General features: G+C 44.9%; 2 protein-coding genes across 3 annotated transcripts; both read left to right on the top strand.

Moving 5' to 3' along the window:
• The first annotated feature begins 1,132 nt into the window (after positions 1 to 1,132).
• On the top strand, positions 1,133 to 6,526 carry LOC124703353 (autophagy-related protein 13b). 2 transcript variants are annotated; one of them, XM_047235571.1, is made up of 3 exons: positions 1,133 to 3,053; positions 3,193 to 3,344; positions 4,833 to 5,911. In XM_047235571.1, the coding sequence occupies exons 1-3, from the start codon at positions 1,794 to 1,796 to the stop codon at positions 5,008 to 5,010; spliced, it is 1,590 nt and encodes a 529-aa protein (XP_047091527.1). In that variant the 5' UTR covers positions 1,133 to 1,793; the 3' UTR covers positions 5,011 to 5,911. The 2 variants fall into 2 exon arrangements, with proteins under 2 accessions (XP_047091527.1, XP_047091526.1); XM_047235570.1 differs by lacking the exon at positions 4,833 to 5,911 and adding an exon at positions 5,922 to 6,526 and having other exon boundaries at positions 1,135 to 3,053.
• A 1,616-nt stretch (positions 6,527 to 8,142) lies between these two features.
• LOC124696429 lies at positions 8,143 to 13,036 on the top strand. The gene is made up of 2 exons (XM_047229161.1): positions 8,143 to 9,244; positions 9,721 to 13,036. The coding sequence occupies exons 1-2, from the start codon at positions 8,143 to 8,145 to the stop codon at positions 9,774 to 9,776; spliced, it is 1,158 nt and encodes a 385-aa protein (XP_047085117.1). The 3' UTR covers positions 9,777 to 13,036.
• The last annotated feature ends 2,393 nt before the right edge of the window (positions 13,037 to 15,429 follow it).

The raw sequence follows: 15,429 nt of genomic DNA, 5'->3' as shown, positions 1-15,429 counted from the left end.
GAACCAAAAAGAAACCAAGAAACACGATGCAATGCATGCACGGTTTGAGCTCTCTCCGATGATGTGACCCACTATCCTATCGGGTACAAACCTTGACCTTGCGCGTTCCTCTCGAGTCGGCAAGCTCCGTCTTCATCCTCTTCAACCTTGTACATGCCACCGTCTTCCTTCAACATACACGCCACCGTCTTCTTTGATCTTGTACGCACGCCACCGTCTTCATCCATCTTCATATTCAACACGGTCTTCGTCTCTCTTCGACACCGTCTTCGTTATTGTACTCCATCTTCTCCATCTTGAAACCTTGAGTCCAACATGGCTATGGAATTGACCTAGGATTGATTCTCAATGCAAACGTTAGTCCATAGGGATTGTCATCAATTACCAAAACCAAACATGGGGTAATGGACATGTTCTTTCAACATGTGTTCGCCCTCTATCCACCCCCAGCATCCAACTACACTCCTCTAATGGAGCATGACACTGGCGACGACATGCTCTAAGGGTGACGGATGCCGGAGGATTGAGTTGCGGTGCTCGTCGTGGTTTGGTGCGCGGCCATGGTACAAAATTGGATAGAGCTGAACAAATATCCGTTTATTTTATTTGCTGGTTTAAGAAGAAGAAATTTGAATTGTCAAATAGGCAAAGGAAAAGCAAGAGCACTTAGGCTGGTGCCAATGGAGGCGGGAGCGGGGGCGGTACCGCCCGATTTGGGGCGGGAGTGGGGCGGGAGTGGGGCGGGACGCTAGCGCGGGGCGCTGGGGCTGGCGCCGGGCGCTACCGCCCGCTGCCGTCCGGCTACCGCCCGCGTTGGGGGCGACAGCGAGGTGAGAGAGGGGCGATAGCGGTGCTAGTGGGGGCGGTAGGGAGGCGATAGAGAGGAGAGAGGAAGTGAGAGATGGCACTATAGCCCGTGCACTGGCACCGTGGGGTGAGAGTGGGGTGAGAGTGGGGGTGAGAGCTGACGTGGCGAGGCTATAGTGTGGTGATGCATTGGCACCAGCCTTAGACGAAACATGGTGGTAGCAGACGACGGGAAAAAAAGGTAAAGCAACAAAGCGAGGAGAAAATGTCGTTTGTAGGAAGAAGAAAAAGTAAACAAATTAAAACAATTCCCTTGTGGTGATCTCCTCTCTTTTATCCCCTCTTCCTTCATGGACTCATGAAGTTCACTTCTAGTTCCTCCGCCGCGACTCCTCGTGGTCGGCCACCACTAGGCCCCGCCCCCCGCTCCGATCCGCCACGAGACAACAGGGGTTCGCTTCCAATGCGGCTCCCCTTCCGCTTTCTTGGGCTCGAATCGGGTTTCCACGAGCTCACTCCCTTAGCTTTCTAGGGATTTTGCTAGGGTTCTTCCGTTCAAGTCTGAAACTTTTTTTTTGTCTTTCTTAGTTTCTTTGTGGTTTTCCCCCACGAAATTGGTGTTTTTCTAGGCTTGTTGCGTGGGGAATCGGGGTAAAAAGCTGCGTTTTTTTGTGCGGTTTCAAGGTGCGACCTTTTCTTTGTTCTTCAGTTCTTGATGGGTTTAGTTTAGGGTTCATGCTCTGTTTTGAGAGCCCTCAGATTTCGTCGGATTTGATCTGGTAGCTTCACTCTCTTGCTCCAAGGAACCAAATCGAAATCCTAGAGCACCCAGAATCCGTGAATTTTGTTGGCCAGCCTCTTGCTGGATAGAACCCAGAATCATCAACTGATCTAATTTTTGTCACTTTACACCGGTTTCTTGGCCTCCAGTAGCTCCAAATTTGACCAACTCCTTGCTTTTGGCTTCATCCCCCAACTACATAATTATGGCCACCACTTCCTCAGAGCCGCCCATGGTGGAGCAGGTGATTACCGAGTTCTTCGCCAAGAGCCTCCACATCATCCTGGAGTCACGCTCGCCATACGAATCATCACGCAGCTTCACGCGGCCTTCGCCGCCGTCTTCACCTCTGTCTGGCAGCCAGCCACGTGACCGGTGGTTCAACCTCGCGCTCAGGGACTGTCCAGCCGCACTTGAGAACTTCGACCTGTGGAGGCAGAGCAATCTTGAGCCATTGGTTATTGATATTGTGATGATGCACCGTGAAAGTACCAACACCACCAGTACTGGGGGTGGCAAGATCATAGAGAGGTGGATTATACAGTATGAAACCAGCAAGTCTGGAAGTGGCAGCAAGAGCCACAGCAGGAAGTCTAGGCACAGCTCGGCTGAGGATCACAGCTTGTACAGGAGTGCATACAAGGGCTCAACAGTGTTATTCCGGTCGCTGCATCTGGTTGTCAGGCTCTTGCCAGCCTACAATCTCTTCAGGGAGCTGAATTCATCTGGGAGAATCCGTCCACTGAACCTGTCTCACAAGATATCATCATTTGTCGAGCCCTTCACTCGGGCAGAGGATGCTGAGATGAGGCACTACACATTTGCTCCAATTGAGACTCTGTTTGGCTGCCTGAGCTTGTCAGTTTCTTATGTGCCAGTGCTGGAGGTTGTGGCTGCACCTGAGCGAACCACACCCATGCCAACCGAGCTTATAATGGATTACGTTGGGAGTCCCACGACAGACTTCCTCAGGAATTTCAGTTCACTGCCTTCCGATGGCATTGTACCTCCTTCTGCTGCAATGGCCAGACGCCACAGTTGGAGCATCGAGCATGGAGCTAGACCATCAGCATCGCCATCTCCTGCTTCCATGAATTCAGAACCAGGTGGATGCCTACAGCCACATGCGCTTTTGCATGAACATCCTCCACATAGCACTGGGAAGAAAAAAACTACAGGATATGAAGAATGCTATCCATCCCCACCCCTGTCACCATCACCATCGCATTCCCCTCCAGCTACCTACCCGAAAAATCCTTTGTTCCGATATGAGAGTGCTCCTGTAGTTATTCCCACTGTAAGGGGTGGTGGGGGAGGCAGTGGGCTGCCCCCGTCTCCATCTTTGAAGGGTAAAAAACACCAGTCATCTCAAAATTACCTGACACCATCTCCTGATGGTAACTCAAACACAAGGAATGATTTGGTCAAATTTGGTGAATTTGAGAATAACAAGGCCCCACAAAAGGTAATCACATAGTTTTTTTTAACCTTTTCAACCAATATGTGTAGCTTACTAAAGCAAACAAGTTTCATTATGAGGTTCTCCTTTTGGATCCACATGATTTTTTTTTCTGATGAGTTTTCTGGGTTTGTCCTTGATGTAGGTATTGTCTTTTGGTAAAGATGATCTGGGATATTTTCATGGACTGAAGTTGACTCGGACCTCAAGCAAACTTTTTATCACGGATGAACTGGATGAGCGGGAGTTGGCATTTGCATGGGAAGATAGAGATATCATCATTGATCAACTTAATAGGTAATGTCAGTCTTCTTTGCGAAACCATATATGGTTTTTGACATTGTGCGACAGCACTAAGTGTTAAAGCTATTGCTTGTAGTTTATGTATGATTCCCTTTGCATGCACAATTGCACATGCTAAAACCTGTGTGCTTCGTCTGAGTATAGATATTTGTATGAAAAAATAGTAGCTCAATTGCAATAAAGTGTATCTTATCCCAATCTAGTAATTACAGGGCGTTCTTTGTTTTATGTTAGTTAGCACAATCCTGTAGTTGTGAAATGCCACTAAGATGTTTATGTTGGATTGTTAGTCAGGTGGCTTGTGATTTAAAAACAAAGATATTTCCATAATATGTAGTGAACCATCTTATATTTATGTGACCTTCAAAGCAGCAACTGTACGACAATTGCACAATTGTTCATTTTTTTCTCCAAGCGACCCACAAAGGGATCGAATTTCATTACCATTATGATAACTAAACACATGCACAAGGCCTCCAGCGTCCAAAGTCTGTGCTAACAACTGGAAAATAAAGCGCCGCCTACTGCTAGTGTTTTTAGACTGAAAATAAAGTCCGTGCTAACAATTGTTCATTTTCAAACTGCATTGTAATATTGTATAATGTTTCTCAATCCTGATATCCTGTAAGACAAACTGGGTTAGTTGCATCTTCCCAGTGCTAAATCTCTTAGTAAATACAGAGTGATGGCCACTACCACGATGTGTTAGCTTTAGGAAGGATAATAGATGTCTTAAAAGTAAACATATCTAAAGGGAAAATAAATCAGAAATCAAGAACTTTAGTTAGTTCAGGTGACATAGAAGAGCAGAATGTCGAATGTCCCAAGATAAGAAGGGAATACTAGCTCATTCAAGTCTATCAACTTGTTTATCGCATTTATATAGTTACATTCGACTGAAGCTGCAAATTTGTTCAAAGTTTATATTGGTAGTTTCTAAATAAGAAGGCGTCATGTTTGCTTGACAGTGCTAGTTCAGATGCTCATGGCGACATATTTGCTTGTATTTACGTTATACAAGTCAGAACTTAGGGAAGCTTGTTTTCTCATATTAATTGGCAATATACAGCAGATTGTTCTGTATTTTCATGGTTCTTTCAATGTACTGAACACACATTGTTTTCTCTGTGATCTAAATGAGCTAGCCGAGCACTTGCAATATTTTTAGTTAAGAAATGTCTGCATATTTAATTATCTGGGTTCTTGCCTTTGTTTAAATGAAACCATCTTCTTGGGAGGTTGAATACAGGGAATACTAGTGTTCACTTTGTTAAAATGAAACTATTTCCAAGAGACTTAGTTGTAATATTTCCAAGTTTTCTCCTGCTAGCTCTATTCCGAATTTTCTTGTTATTAATTAAATATGCCTTTAGTTATTGCACATGAACACTTTGGATCAGCATCAAAGACAAGATGCCTTTAGTTTTCTTTATTAATTGATATAAGTGGCTAAGTGCAATAGGAGATTTTCTTGTCTAACAGTCGGATGGATAGTTTGAGCTGTGTGTGGGTGTTACTTAAGTACCTAACCTGGGAGGGAAGCCATTCAGAGAAGGCAAGATGGAAGAGGCTGGACATCGTAAGCAACTGTTGCTCATTTTGTATGGATTTTGGGAAAGAAGCCGTTGTGGTACTCATCTTGTTCTTAGCTGGGAGCTAACATGTAAAACTGGGTAGTTTAAACCTATCCTACCATAGGTCCGTCCATTATGGGCCAACCCCTGTTTTTGTAGATTCTAGATTGATATTTGTAAAGTTACATTTGGTGTTTATAGGGTGGGCAGCTTGGAATTAGGATTTATGTTCCTGTATGTAAAATTATTTGCTTCTAGGGCTGACACCAATCCAATAGGTAGGCAACTCAACGTAGAAATATCAAGTGTACCCTAAGTTTAACCCTTTGAAAGTGAAAAGATAAATATTTAGGAAAGGAACGTGAGAGGACGTCTATGGATAAAAATGAAGCTTAGTTAAGAAGTACTTGTCTGTTCCCTTGCCCATATCCTATTTGCAGACCAATACCTAAATCAAGAGCTCATATGGAACATAGGAGCTAAATATCATTTCTGGCTAGCCAAGTCGTAATTTCGCTTCAATTTATCTTTTTCATTCGTTTTTTTTAATTCCCTTGTGATTTCTTGGGATGTGATCGTGAATGCTAATGATTGAATATTGTTGGCCACATTGTAGGTGTGGAATGATTTATCTAGAAAGTTAGTTAGTCTTTGTAGGATAAACCACTCCCTATATTTTGTTTGCTGCTGTATTAGCTATTCTTTTTATCAAATGAAAGCTATTCTGCTAAGCAAGAAGGTTCCACATTAGGTAATTTAAATGTTCTGTTAACCTGATAATGCTTTGGGGTAAGTCTGTGCATTCATCACCTTTTTATTCAGTGACTACGCACAAATGAGCGGTTAACGTGTTAATCAACGAGTATATGGGAGCAGGTCCGCATTATCGATAGTTTGGTGCCTCCTTCCCTAGACACTGTGGATTTACTTCTCTTTCCATTCTTCAGATATTCACATATCATGATTCATATAAGCTGAACTCTCAAAAAAATTCCAGGGCTTGTATCTCGGATAGGGGATGCCAAGGGGCAAACCAGGACACTGGAGGCTCAGTGATGAGGACTCCAGCTGCAACCATCGGAGCTCTTGTGCGAATGCTCAAGACGGCCCCGGGCCTCAGGGAAGGCCGGCCATCCATCGCAGCTCCTCCCCCAGTTCCCCAAGAATCTTCGGTTCAGAGGGTCATGACCGGGGAACATGGCGATGTTGCATCGAGTCCTGCTTTGATCCAGTCAAAGACTGCAGCGGACGCGCTGGAGGAGCTGAAGAAATACAAGGCTATCAGAGAATCAATACTGAATCGGACGAAAGTGCTGCCCCAGGATCCCGAGACAGGGGAGAAACCCGTCAATGGAGATCCTTAGCGTACAGTATGACGATGAAAAGACGTGTGTGTGTGTACATATGTACTATAAGCTTATGCCCATACCTTAGTAGCTTGTAGCTGCTAGGATGTGGCCAGAATCTATATGTATAAGTAGCGTGACATATACATGACATATCCATCCATCCAGCTGCTCTGAGATGAAGACCCAGTTATGGGTTTTGTGTAAAGTTGAAAACTGATATGTTTAGCTGCTCAATCAAACTGTTTTTAGTCCAGCCATGATGTTCATTCTACCTATACAAAGTGTGATGTTCTAGTCTGATGTGGTATGTTTATCTCGACTGTAAGGAGGTAGAGTACCTGGAATCTAACGCATTTTGCCAGTAAAATCCAGGGGTTTCAGTCACGAAATGTTAAATCAGTCAGAAGTAAAGTAATTTTGTCATAATTGCAAGAAATAATAAAATTCTTGCATAATTTTGATGTGCCAGGAATCAAATTCAGAGTACCTGCTCTACCTGTTTGTTAAAGCAATTTTTTTGACAGAATCTATTACTCCCTCCAATCCGAGTTACTTCGAAAATTATATGGCAAATTTAGGCAAAACGTTGCTTAAAATCAATCTAGATTCATTAAATCTGCAACAAGTAATTTGGGTCGAAGGAGTAAATCAATCTTTTTTTAGGTGCCGTATCTATTTCCGGCATCAATCTGTATATCTGTATTTGTACAGGTTGCGATCTGCTACGTGGTCCCACATGGCAGATCCTCCTAACAGCATCTCTAACAGAGCCCGTATTTGGCCGAACCGAAAAAACGGAGTTCAGTCTCCCGAAAAACGAAATGAGCGAGCATTTGGGCACGGCGTAGAACAGAAACTGTAGACACAAACCGAACTCGCGAAAATCAAACGACGCGGGAAAATTATCGACGGGATTGCAGTCGATTTCATCCGATCAACCTTAATTCGATCATAATTCACACTAAATAGTGCCAAAATACAACCGCATTGGACCTAAATATGGACTACGAGCCTAATTAGACTAGAAATTAAATTCCCCGGCGACTATACTGTCACCGGGCGGCGGCGGAGGGTTTTTCGACGCCGCCGGTTGCTAGGCGACGACGAGGGCCGCCGACCGGATTGCCGCCGCGCGGAGGCGCCCCCGCAGCGCAGGCGGTCCGTCCGCATCGTCGTCGTCGCCGCCGGGGGCAACGGCGACGGCCGGCGGGCCGCACCCGCCGGCGGCGGGGTTCCTCCGCTTCCCCGCCCGCCTCGCGCGCGCTTGAAGGTGGCGCGCCATCAGCTCCGGCCACTTGCGGCCGGCCCGCTTCCATGCGCCGTCGGAGCGCGCCCGCTCGCCGCGCTCCGTGTCCGCCCGTACGCCCGGGGGACGACGACTTGCCTTTTCGGCGCCGGTTCGGCCGCCGCCCCTACCCACGCGTGTTGCACGCGTCATTTAGGACGGCGGGGTGGTGGCCGTAGCGGCGTCCGATCGCCGGGGATTGCTCGTCGGAGCGGCGGCGGGCTACGGCGGCGGGAGAGGAGCGGCAGGAGGGGAGTAGGGTTTCCGAACCGAACTCCCCTCCGCGAACCCTTTTAATAGGGGCCGTGTGGGGGATTTCTCGGGCCCCCGAACTCTCGATTCGGACCGGCCCACTTTTTCGGGCGCTGATCTGCGCCTGTTTCGCCCCGAACCCGTAAATCCGCCGGAAAAGTTCGGTTCCGGCGGGATTTACGGCTCTGTTAGAGTTGCTCTAAGCAGAGCTGGTTAAACCGAACCCTTTTCACCATCTTGCTGACGCGCACCCAAACCCTCGCCGCCGCCTCCGCCTCCGCAGAGCACAAGCAGCGCCGCCGCCGCCGTCCGCCTCCACCGCAGCAGCAACCATGGCGGCGCCGCGGACGCTGGCGTACGACCTCGTCGGCGAGATCCTCCTCCGCATACCGCCGGAAGACTCCGCGTGCCTCGCCCGAGCCTCCCTCGTCTGCAAGACCTGGCGTCGGATCCTCTCCGGCCCCGCCTTCCGAAGCCGCTACCGCGAGCTCCACGGGCCGCCTCCGCTGCTGGGATACATCCACGTCTTGAAGGGGGACGAACCCTACTTCTCTCGCTTCATCTCCACCTCCGCTCTCCGTCCCGCAGGCCGCGATTTCCCCGGGTGGCTCGTGCTCGACTGCCGCCACGGCCGCGCCCTATTCGCCACCTCAAGACCCGACGCCGAGGGAGCCATGGACCTGGTCGTGTGGAACCCCATCACCAACGAGGAGCGCCGCCTGCCCAAGCCACCTCGGACCTTGCTGCCGGCAGGCGCCAGGCACGACTGTAATGCGGCCGTGCTCTGCGCCGCGGAAGGTTGCGACCACATCGACTGCCACGGGGGCCCGTTCCGTGTGGTCTTCGTCGTCACCTCTACCTCGTACATGGAGACCGTCACTTCTGCCCGCGTCTACTTGTCAGAGTCCGGCGCATGGAGCGAGACCACCTCTGTTTATCACCACCTTGAGCTCGAGGAACGGTATATTTGTGTCGACATGATGCCCAGCGTCCTTGTGGGAGATGCACTCTACTTCAGCTGCGGGAGGAAACACATCCTTGAGTACCAACTAAGTGCCCAGCACCTGTCGGTGATCGCCACGCTGGCCCGTTTCCATGGCTCTTGCATAGTCATCATGAAGGGGGGAGATGAGCTGCTGAAACTCGTTGATATTGACAGGTCTAGCATCTATTTGTGGTCAAGGGAAGCGGATGCTCACGGAATTTCGAGTTGGGTTCAAAGCAGGACCATCGAGCTCGAGACGCTGCTCCCCGATGATGTTCTCCCAGTAAAATCTCGGAGGATATATGTCAGTGGCTTCGTGGAGGGCACTGATGTCATCTTTGTGCACTCATCTGGTTATGTCTATATGGTCCAACTCAAATCAAGGCAGGTCACAAAGATGGCCATTAAGTGGGGGAGACTATATCCCTTCACTGGCTTCGGCATTCCGGGTATGCCCAACTTTCTCTTCCTGATATGTTTATTACTAATGTGCATGCTTTAAATTATATGTTTCCACTTTCTAGGCAACACAACGTACCAAGCTTAAACTGTTTGCGCCTCAGCTTCTGTCAAATCTGGACATGACGCATCTGTTTGTGCCTTTGTGGTGCCCTGTTCATCTAGACAATGATCTATATGTGGTCAAGCTAGAGAGGTGTTTCCATTAGTACAGGCCCATCTTCCTCTTAGTGATTTTTACCTAGGGCGGTGAGGGTTGGGCTTGTAGATGACGTTTGTTGGATTAGCAGCGATTTGTTCCTTTTTATGATTTGGTGGCATGGCAACTGTTACCTGGAGAAGCTGACGAGTTAGCTTTTCTTGGGTTAGCAGCGATTTGTTGGTGTTGTGGTTCATAATGTCTATTGAGGGAAAATTGTACCGTCACATAGCTGATGTTATTTTCATTTTCTTGGCTTTTCTGCAGGAATTAAAGCAGCTTCTATTTGCGAGGGACCAAGAGACGGTGCTTCAAGTGCATGAAAAACACAAGGTGTTCTGAGTGAGGCAGGAATTTGTCGTGGTGTTTGAAGATGGCATACATGGGATATTGTGGTGAGACGACTCTTTAGGGTCTTTGAATCATTTAGTGGTGGAACAGCACTTCAGGATAGCTAGGCTTTTGTGGTGGTATTATGTTCGTTCTTCGTGTACAGTGTGGATTAGACTTCCCAGCCACTATACTGTAAACCTGCGGGATAAAGTACCTCATTGGTGTCAATGCTGAACCATAGAATAGTTGTAAGATCACGGTAACAGCAGATTGCTATTGCCGTTGAGTTACGGTATCCATTCATGAGTCGTATTGACCGTTGTTCACATGTTGCGAAGCTACCATGCTGTTGCTTTCAGTAGGGTTGTTGACGTTTTTCTTAGGAAACATATAGGATTTGCGATATTGTGCCTATGCCAGTCTGATGCTTGTAGCATTAGCATGGTCATGAGAGCTTTTGGTTTATCCATGTGTGATGCAGTGGCTCAATAGCAAAGAAATGTCTTGTCTTAAAAATTAGCTGGCAGCGACAGGGCAGTCCTTTAGTTTTATTTTTAGTTAGATCAGGTGATATCGCCATTCCTTAGATGTGAAATACCATTAAGGCGGTTATGTCAGTCATATGCCTATATTGTACTGAACCACTATGTAGGGTTTTACTAGACATAATTTTTAGCTATTCTAGAACCATTCTGTATTTGTGAAGAAACTGCATGGCGTAGGGTTTTAAAACCCTGAAATTCTACAGGGCATCTCTTGGTGCAATGGAATTTACCATGTGTGAGCTATAATGATAATTAATATCAACGCACGTGAATACAAATCAAGATGCAGTAGTTAGTTCAGATTGCATAGAAAATGGTATTCTTTCAATACTCATTTAGGTATATTAGCATGTTTGCTGTCCCTTGGATGAAGCCAAAGTTTCTTAGTAGGTTACACGAGTCAGAACTTATTCCTCACACAAGTTAGCAATATATTGACAGATAGTTTGTTATATCTGTAATATTTTAATGTGTCTTTCGCTGCAATATATTCTTATCTAAATGTGCCAACATCCCTTTTTATTTGGGTTATTTCGTACTATGTTTCAAATGAAACCATCCTCTGTAGTCTGAAGGATGACTAGAGAAGAAGGGATGATTACTCATTTCTGTGCCCCTTCATTCAAAACGAAACCACGTCTACAGACTTAGTACTAGCATCTTCAAGTTTTCCCCTAGTTCCTTCACTTCTCAGTATTCCATAGTTTCTTATTTGCTATATTGTTGGTCTGGTTATTTTTCCTCCTGTAGTTGCTTACTTGTATTGTGTGGAGAAGAACTTTTGGCTATTATGTTTCGGATAGATGTAATGTGTACATTGCATACATGGTAGAAACATATAAACACGGTATCCATTGGCAGAGGTTGCAACATTACGACAAAAGCACAATTGTTCAGTTTCAAACTGCATCGTATAATGTTTCCCAATCCTGACATCCTGTAGGCAAACTGGACTATTGCATCTCCCCAGTGCTAAATCTCTTAGTAAACACAGAGTGATGGCATCTACGACTACCATGTGTTATCTTCATGAACGATAATAGATGTCTACAATGTTAACCTATCCAAAGAAAAGATACAGAAAACAAGAACTTTGTTTAGTTTAGGTACACTACAAAAGAAGAATGCCTTAATATAAGAAGGAAATACTATTATTTTTGAATGCTTATTCAGATATATCAACTTTTTTATTGCACTTATATAGTTATATCAACTAGAGCTCCAAAGTTGTTAAGTTTCTATATTGGTATTTTCTAATTAAGAAGGCGTCATGTTTGCTTGACTGTGCTAGTTCAGAAGGTCAGTGGCCACATATTTGCCTGTATTTACGTTATACAAGTCAGAACTCAGGACAGCTCTTTCCCTATATTAATTGGCAATCTATGCCAGATGGTTCTGTACTTTCATGGTTCTTTCAAGGGACTGAACACATCTTGTCCTCTATGATCGAAAGCTAGCCGACCGCTTGCAGATAGTGAAGGCCAGTTAGTTCAAAACTACTTGTCTGTTCCCTGCCCATATCCTATTTGCAGACCAATACCTAAATCAAGAGCTCATAAGGAACATAGGAGCTGAATATCGTTTCTTGCTACAGCTTATCGTTTCTTGCTACAGCTCATACGCAGATATTGTGAATGCTAATGACTGAGTATTGTTGGCCACATTGTAGGTGTAGAATAATTTATGTAGAAATTTAGTCTTTGTAGGATAAACCACTCCCTATATTCTGTTCGACCTTGCCCAACCCAATAAATTATTAATGCAGATAATCAATCAACAACTAAAATGATCCACAAAAAATTGTATTAAAACAACAAATAAAAACAAGTTTCACTAAAATACATAGTTCAGTTTGACACTTCGAATCATTTAGTGGTGGAACATCTCTTCATGATAAATGGGCTTTTGTGGTGGTATTATGTTCGTCCTCCGTGTATAGTGTGGATCAGACCTATAGCATGGTCATAGAGATCACGATAACAGCATATTGCCATCGTCATTGAGTTTAAGGTAATTCATGCATGAGTGGTATTGACCATTGTATGTGTTGCGGAGCTATTGTGGATGTTGTTTTCAGTAGGGTTGTTGACGTTTTTCTTTATCATGGACCGGGTAGATAAACGGGAAAACAGCATTTGCGTGGGAGCTTATAAAAACATCATCATTGATCAACTTGACAGGTACTCTTTCCTAATCTCTTTATTTTGAAGCATATATGATTTCCGACACTGTGCCTGTGCCATGTTAATGTTTCCACACTGTTTCTTGTGGTTTCTGTCTGATGCATGTCACATTAGCATATGCATGAGAGCTTCTGATTTATAGTGTGTATTTCACTGAAATATAATCTTGTTTTAGATGTTCTGACATTTTTATGTATCTGGGTTATTTCCTACTATATGTTTGTAATGAAACCATCCTCTGAAGGCTGAATAGAGAAGAAGAGATGATTACTCATTAGTACACTGTCGTTAAAATGATACCACTTACTAGAGACTTAGTACATCTTCAAGTTTCCCCTAGTTTATTCGCTTCTCATTATTCCCTAGTTTCTTATTTGATATGGTTTGCTTATTTTTATTCTTCCTGTAAGCGTACTTGCTTACATGTATTGTGTGGAGAACAACTGTCGGCTATTATGTTTTATATATATGTAACATGTACATTGCATACATGATAGTAACGTATAAATTTCCATATGATCTAGTCTCGGTGTGCGGACTCTATCAACTTGTTTATTGCACTTCTATAGTCATGTTCAACTGGAGCTGCAAAGTTGTTCAATTCTTTTATTGGTATTTTCTAAATGAGAAGGCGCCATGTTTGATTAACACTGCTAGCTCAGATGTTCAGTGGATACATATTTGTTTATATTTATGTTTTTGTACAAGTCAGAACTTAGGAAAAAAATTTCCCTCATATTAATTGGCAATATATAGCACAGATAGTTCTGTACTTTGATGGTTCTTTCAACGGACTAAACACATCTTGTCTTCTGTGTGATCGAAATAAGCTAGCCGACCATGTGCAATATAGCGAAGGTCAATTAGTTTAAAACTACTTGTCTGATCCCTGCCCATATTCTATTTGCAAAACAGTATGTAAATCAAGGGCTCATATGGCACGTAGGAGCTAAATATTGTTTCTGATAAGCCATGTCCTAATTTCTTTGCAGGTTATCCGTTTCATTCATTTATTTTTCTTAATACTCTTATAATTTATTGGGATGTGATTGTGAATGCTAACTATAGAATATTGTTGGCAAAATTGTAGGTTTGGAATGAATAATTTATCTTGAAGGTTACTTTTTGTAGGATAAACCACTCGCTATATTATGTTTGCTGCTATATTAGTTGTTCTTTGTATCAAATGAAAGCTATTCAGCTAAGCAAGCAGCTGCCATATTAGTTCTTTGCTGCTATATAACTTATTTGACATTAACTGATTTAAATGTTATGTTAAATTAATAATGTTGGGGTATGGTTATTACTATGCATTTATACCCTTTTTTTTTTAAATTCAATGTCTATAGAGAAATGAGCAATTTTATGCTATTCATGTTGCCCAAATTATCCATAGTTTGGTGACTCCTTCCCAAACATTGTATTTACTTCTCTTTCCATTTTTCTGATATTCACCCATATTGATTCATATATAAGCAAAACTAAAAAATATTGCAGGGCTTGTGCGCATGCTCAAGATGGCATCTGCAACCATCAGTGCTCTTGTGTGCATGCTCGGGATGGCCCAGGCATCAGGGAAAGCCGGCCGTCAATCGCAGCTCCACCCCCGGTTCCTCAAGAACCTTTGGTTCAGAGGGTCATGATCGAGGAACACGGCGAGTTCTGCTTTGCTCCAATCAAATACAGGCAGCGAGAACGCGCTGGAGGAGCCGAAGAAATACAAAGCGATCAGAGAATCGATACTGAATTGGATGAAAGCGCTGCCCCAGGACGCCAATACAGACCCTTAGCTTACAGTATGACGACGAAAAGACTACTAGGATGTGGCCAGAATCTATATGCCTATGTATAAGTATATATATGAAAGATCCATCAAGCCAGCTGCTCTGAGATGATGTCCAAGCTATGGTTTTTGTGTAAAGTTGAAACCAAAAATGTTTATCTTCCTTTAGCGCAACTATGATGTCCATTCTGCCTATACCTAGTGTGATGTTCTGTTCTGATGTGGTATGTTGATCTTGACTGTAAGGAGGCATTGGACCTGGAAGCTAATGCAGCTTACCTGCAAAATCCAGGAGTTTTGCTAATGCAATGTTAAATCAGATGAAAGCAAAATAGTTTTATCATAATTGCAAAAAGTAATAAAATTGTTGTACTAGGAATTGAGGTGTTGGAATTAAAGAATAAGAGTTTACTTAGCAAATGGTTGTTTAAACTTATGAATGAACAAGGGGTGTGGCGAGAACTCCTACAAAATAAGTACTCCCTTCGATCCAAAAAAAGAGTCGAAAGTCATATTCTAATCACGTTTTACAATTAACCCCTTCTAGAATACTAAAAAGAAACACAACGCCAGCAAGCGATCGCTCTGCTCGCCTCCTCCCCCGATCTAAATTCAAAATTCAAAAACAACAAGCGATCGCTCAGCTCGCCTCCTCTCCCGATCGCCCAGGCCGCCCAGCTCGACTCCTCTCCCGATCGCCCAGGCCGCCCTCCGCAATCATTCTCCAGCTCACGTCCGGGATGTTGCACCTGATAGTGTGTCTCCGGCTCACGTCCTGGCCGATCTACCCCAGCTCACGCCATGGCCGGAGGAGGAGCCAGCTCCGGATCCTAGCTCGCTCGCTCCTCCACACCAGCAGCTCATCCTGCCAGATCACGAGCTCCTCCACGCTTCCTCCTCCCTCCTCCGGCCGGCTCCTACTCCTCCAGCCAGTTCCTTCGGTCAGTTCCTCCAGAGTACTTCACCGCAGCACCTCCGGCCAAGATTGCCTCCACGCCTCCGGCCAGCTCCTCCTCCACGCAAGCTCGTCCACGCCAGCGCCTCCTCCAGCCAACTCCTCCGTCAATGATGGAGGCATCAAGTTCTTGGTCCTCCGCCTCCGGATCATCTTCTTCCACCTCTGGATCATCTT

This window comes from Lolium rigidum, chromosome 3 (assembly GCF_022539505.1).
Source record: "Lolium rigidum isolate FL_2022 chromosome 3, APGP_CSIRO_Lrig_0.1, whole genome shotgun sequence".
Lineage (NCBI taxonomy): Eukaryota > Viridiplantae > Streptophyta > Magnoliopsida > Poales > Poaceae > Lolium > Lolium rigidum.
This window is presented reverse-complemented; position numbering and strand designations above follow the sequence as displayed.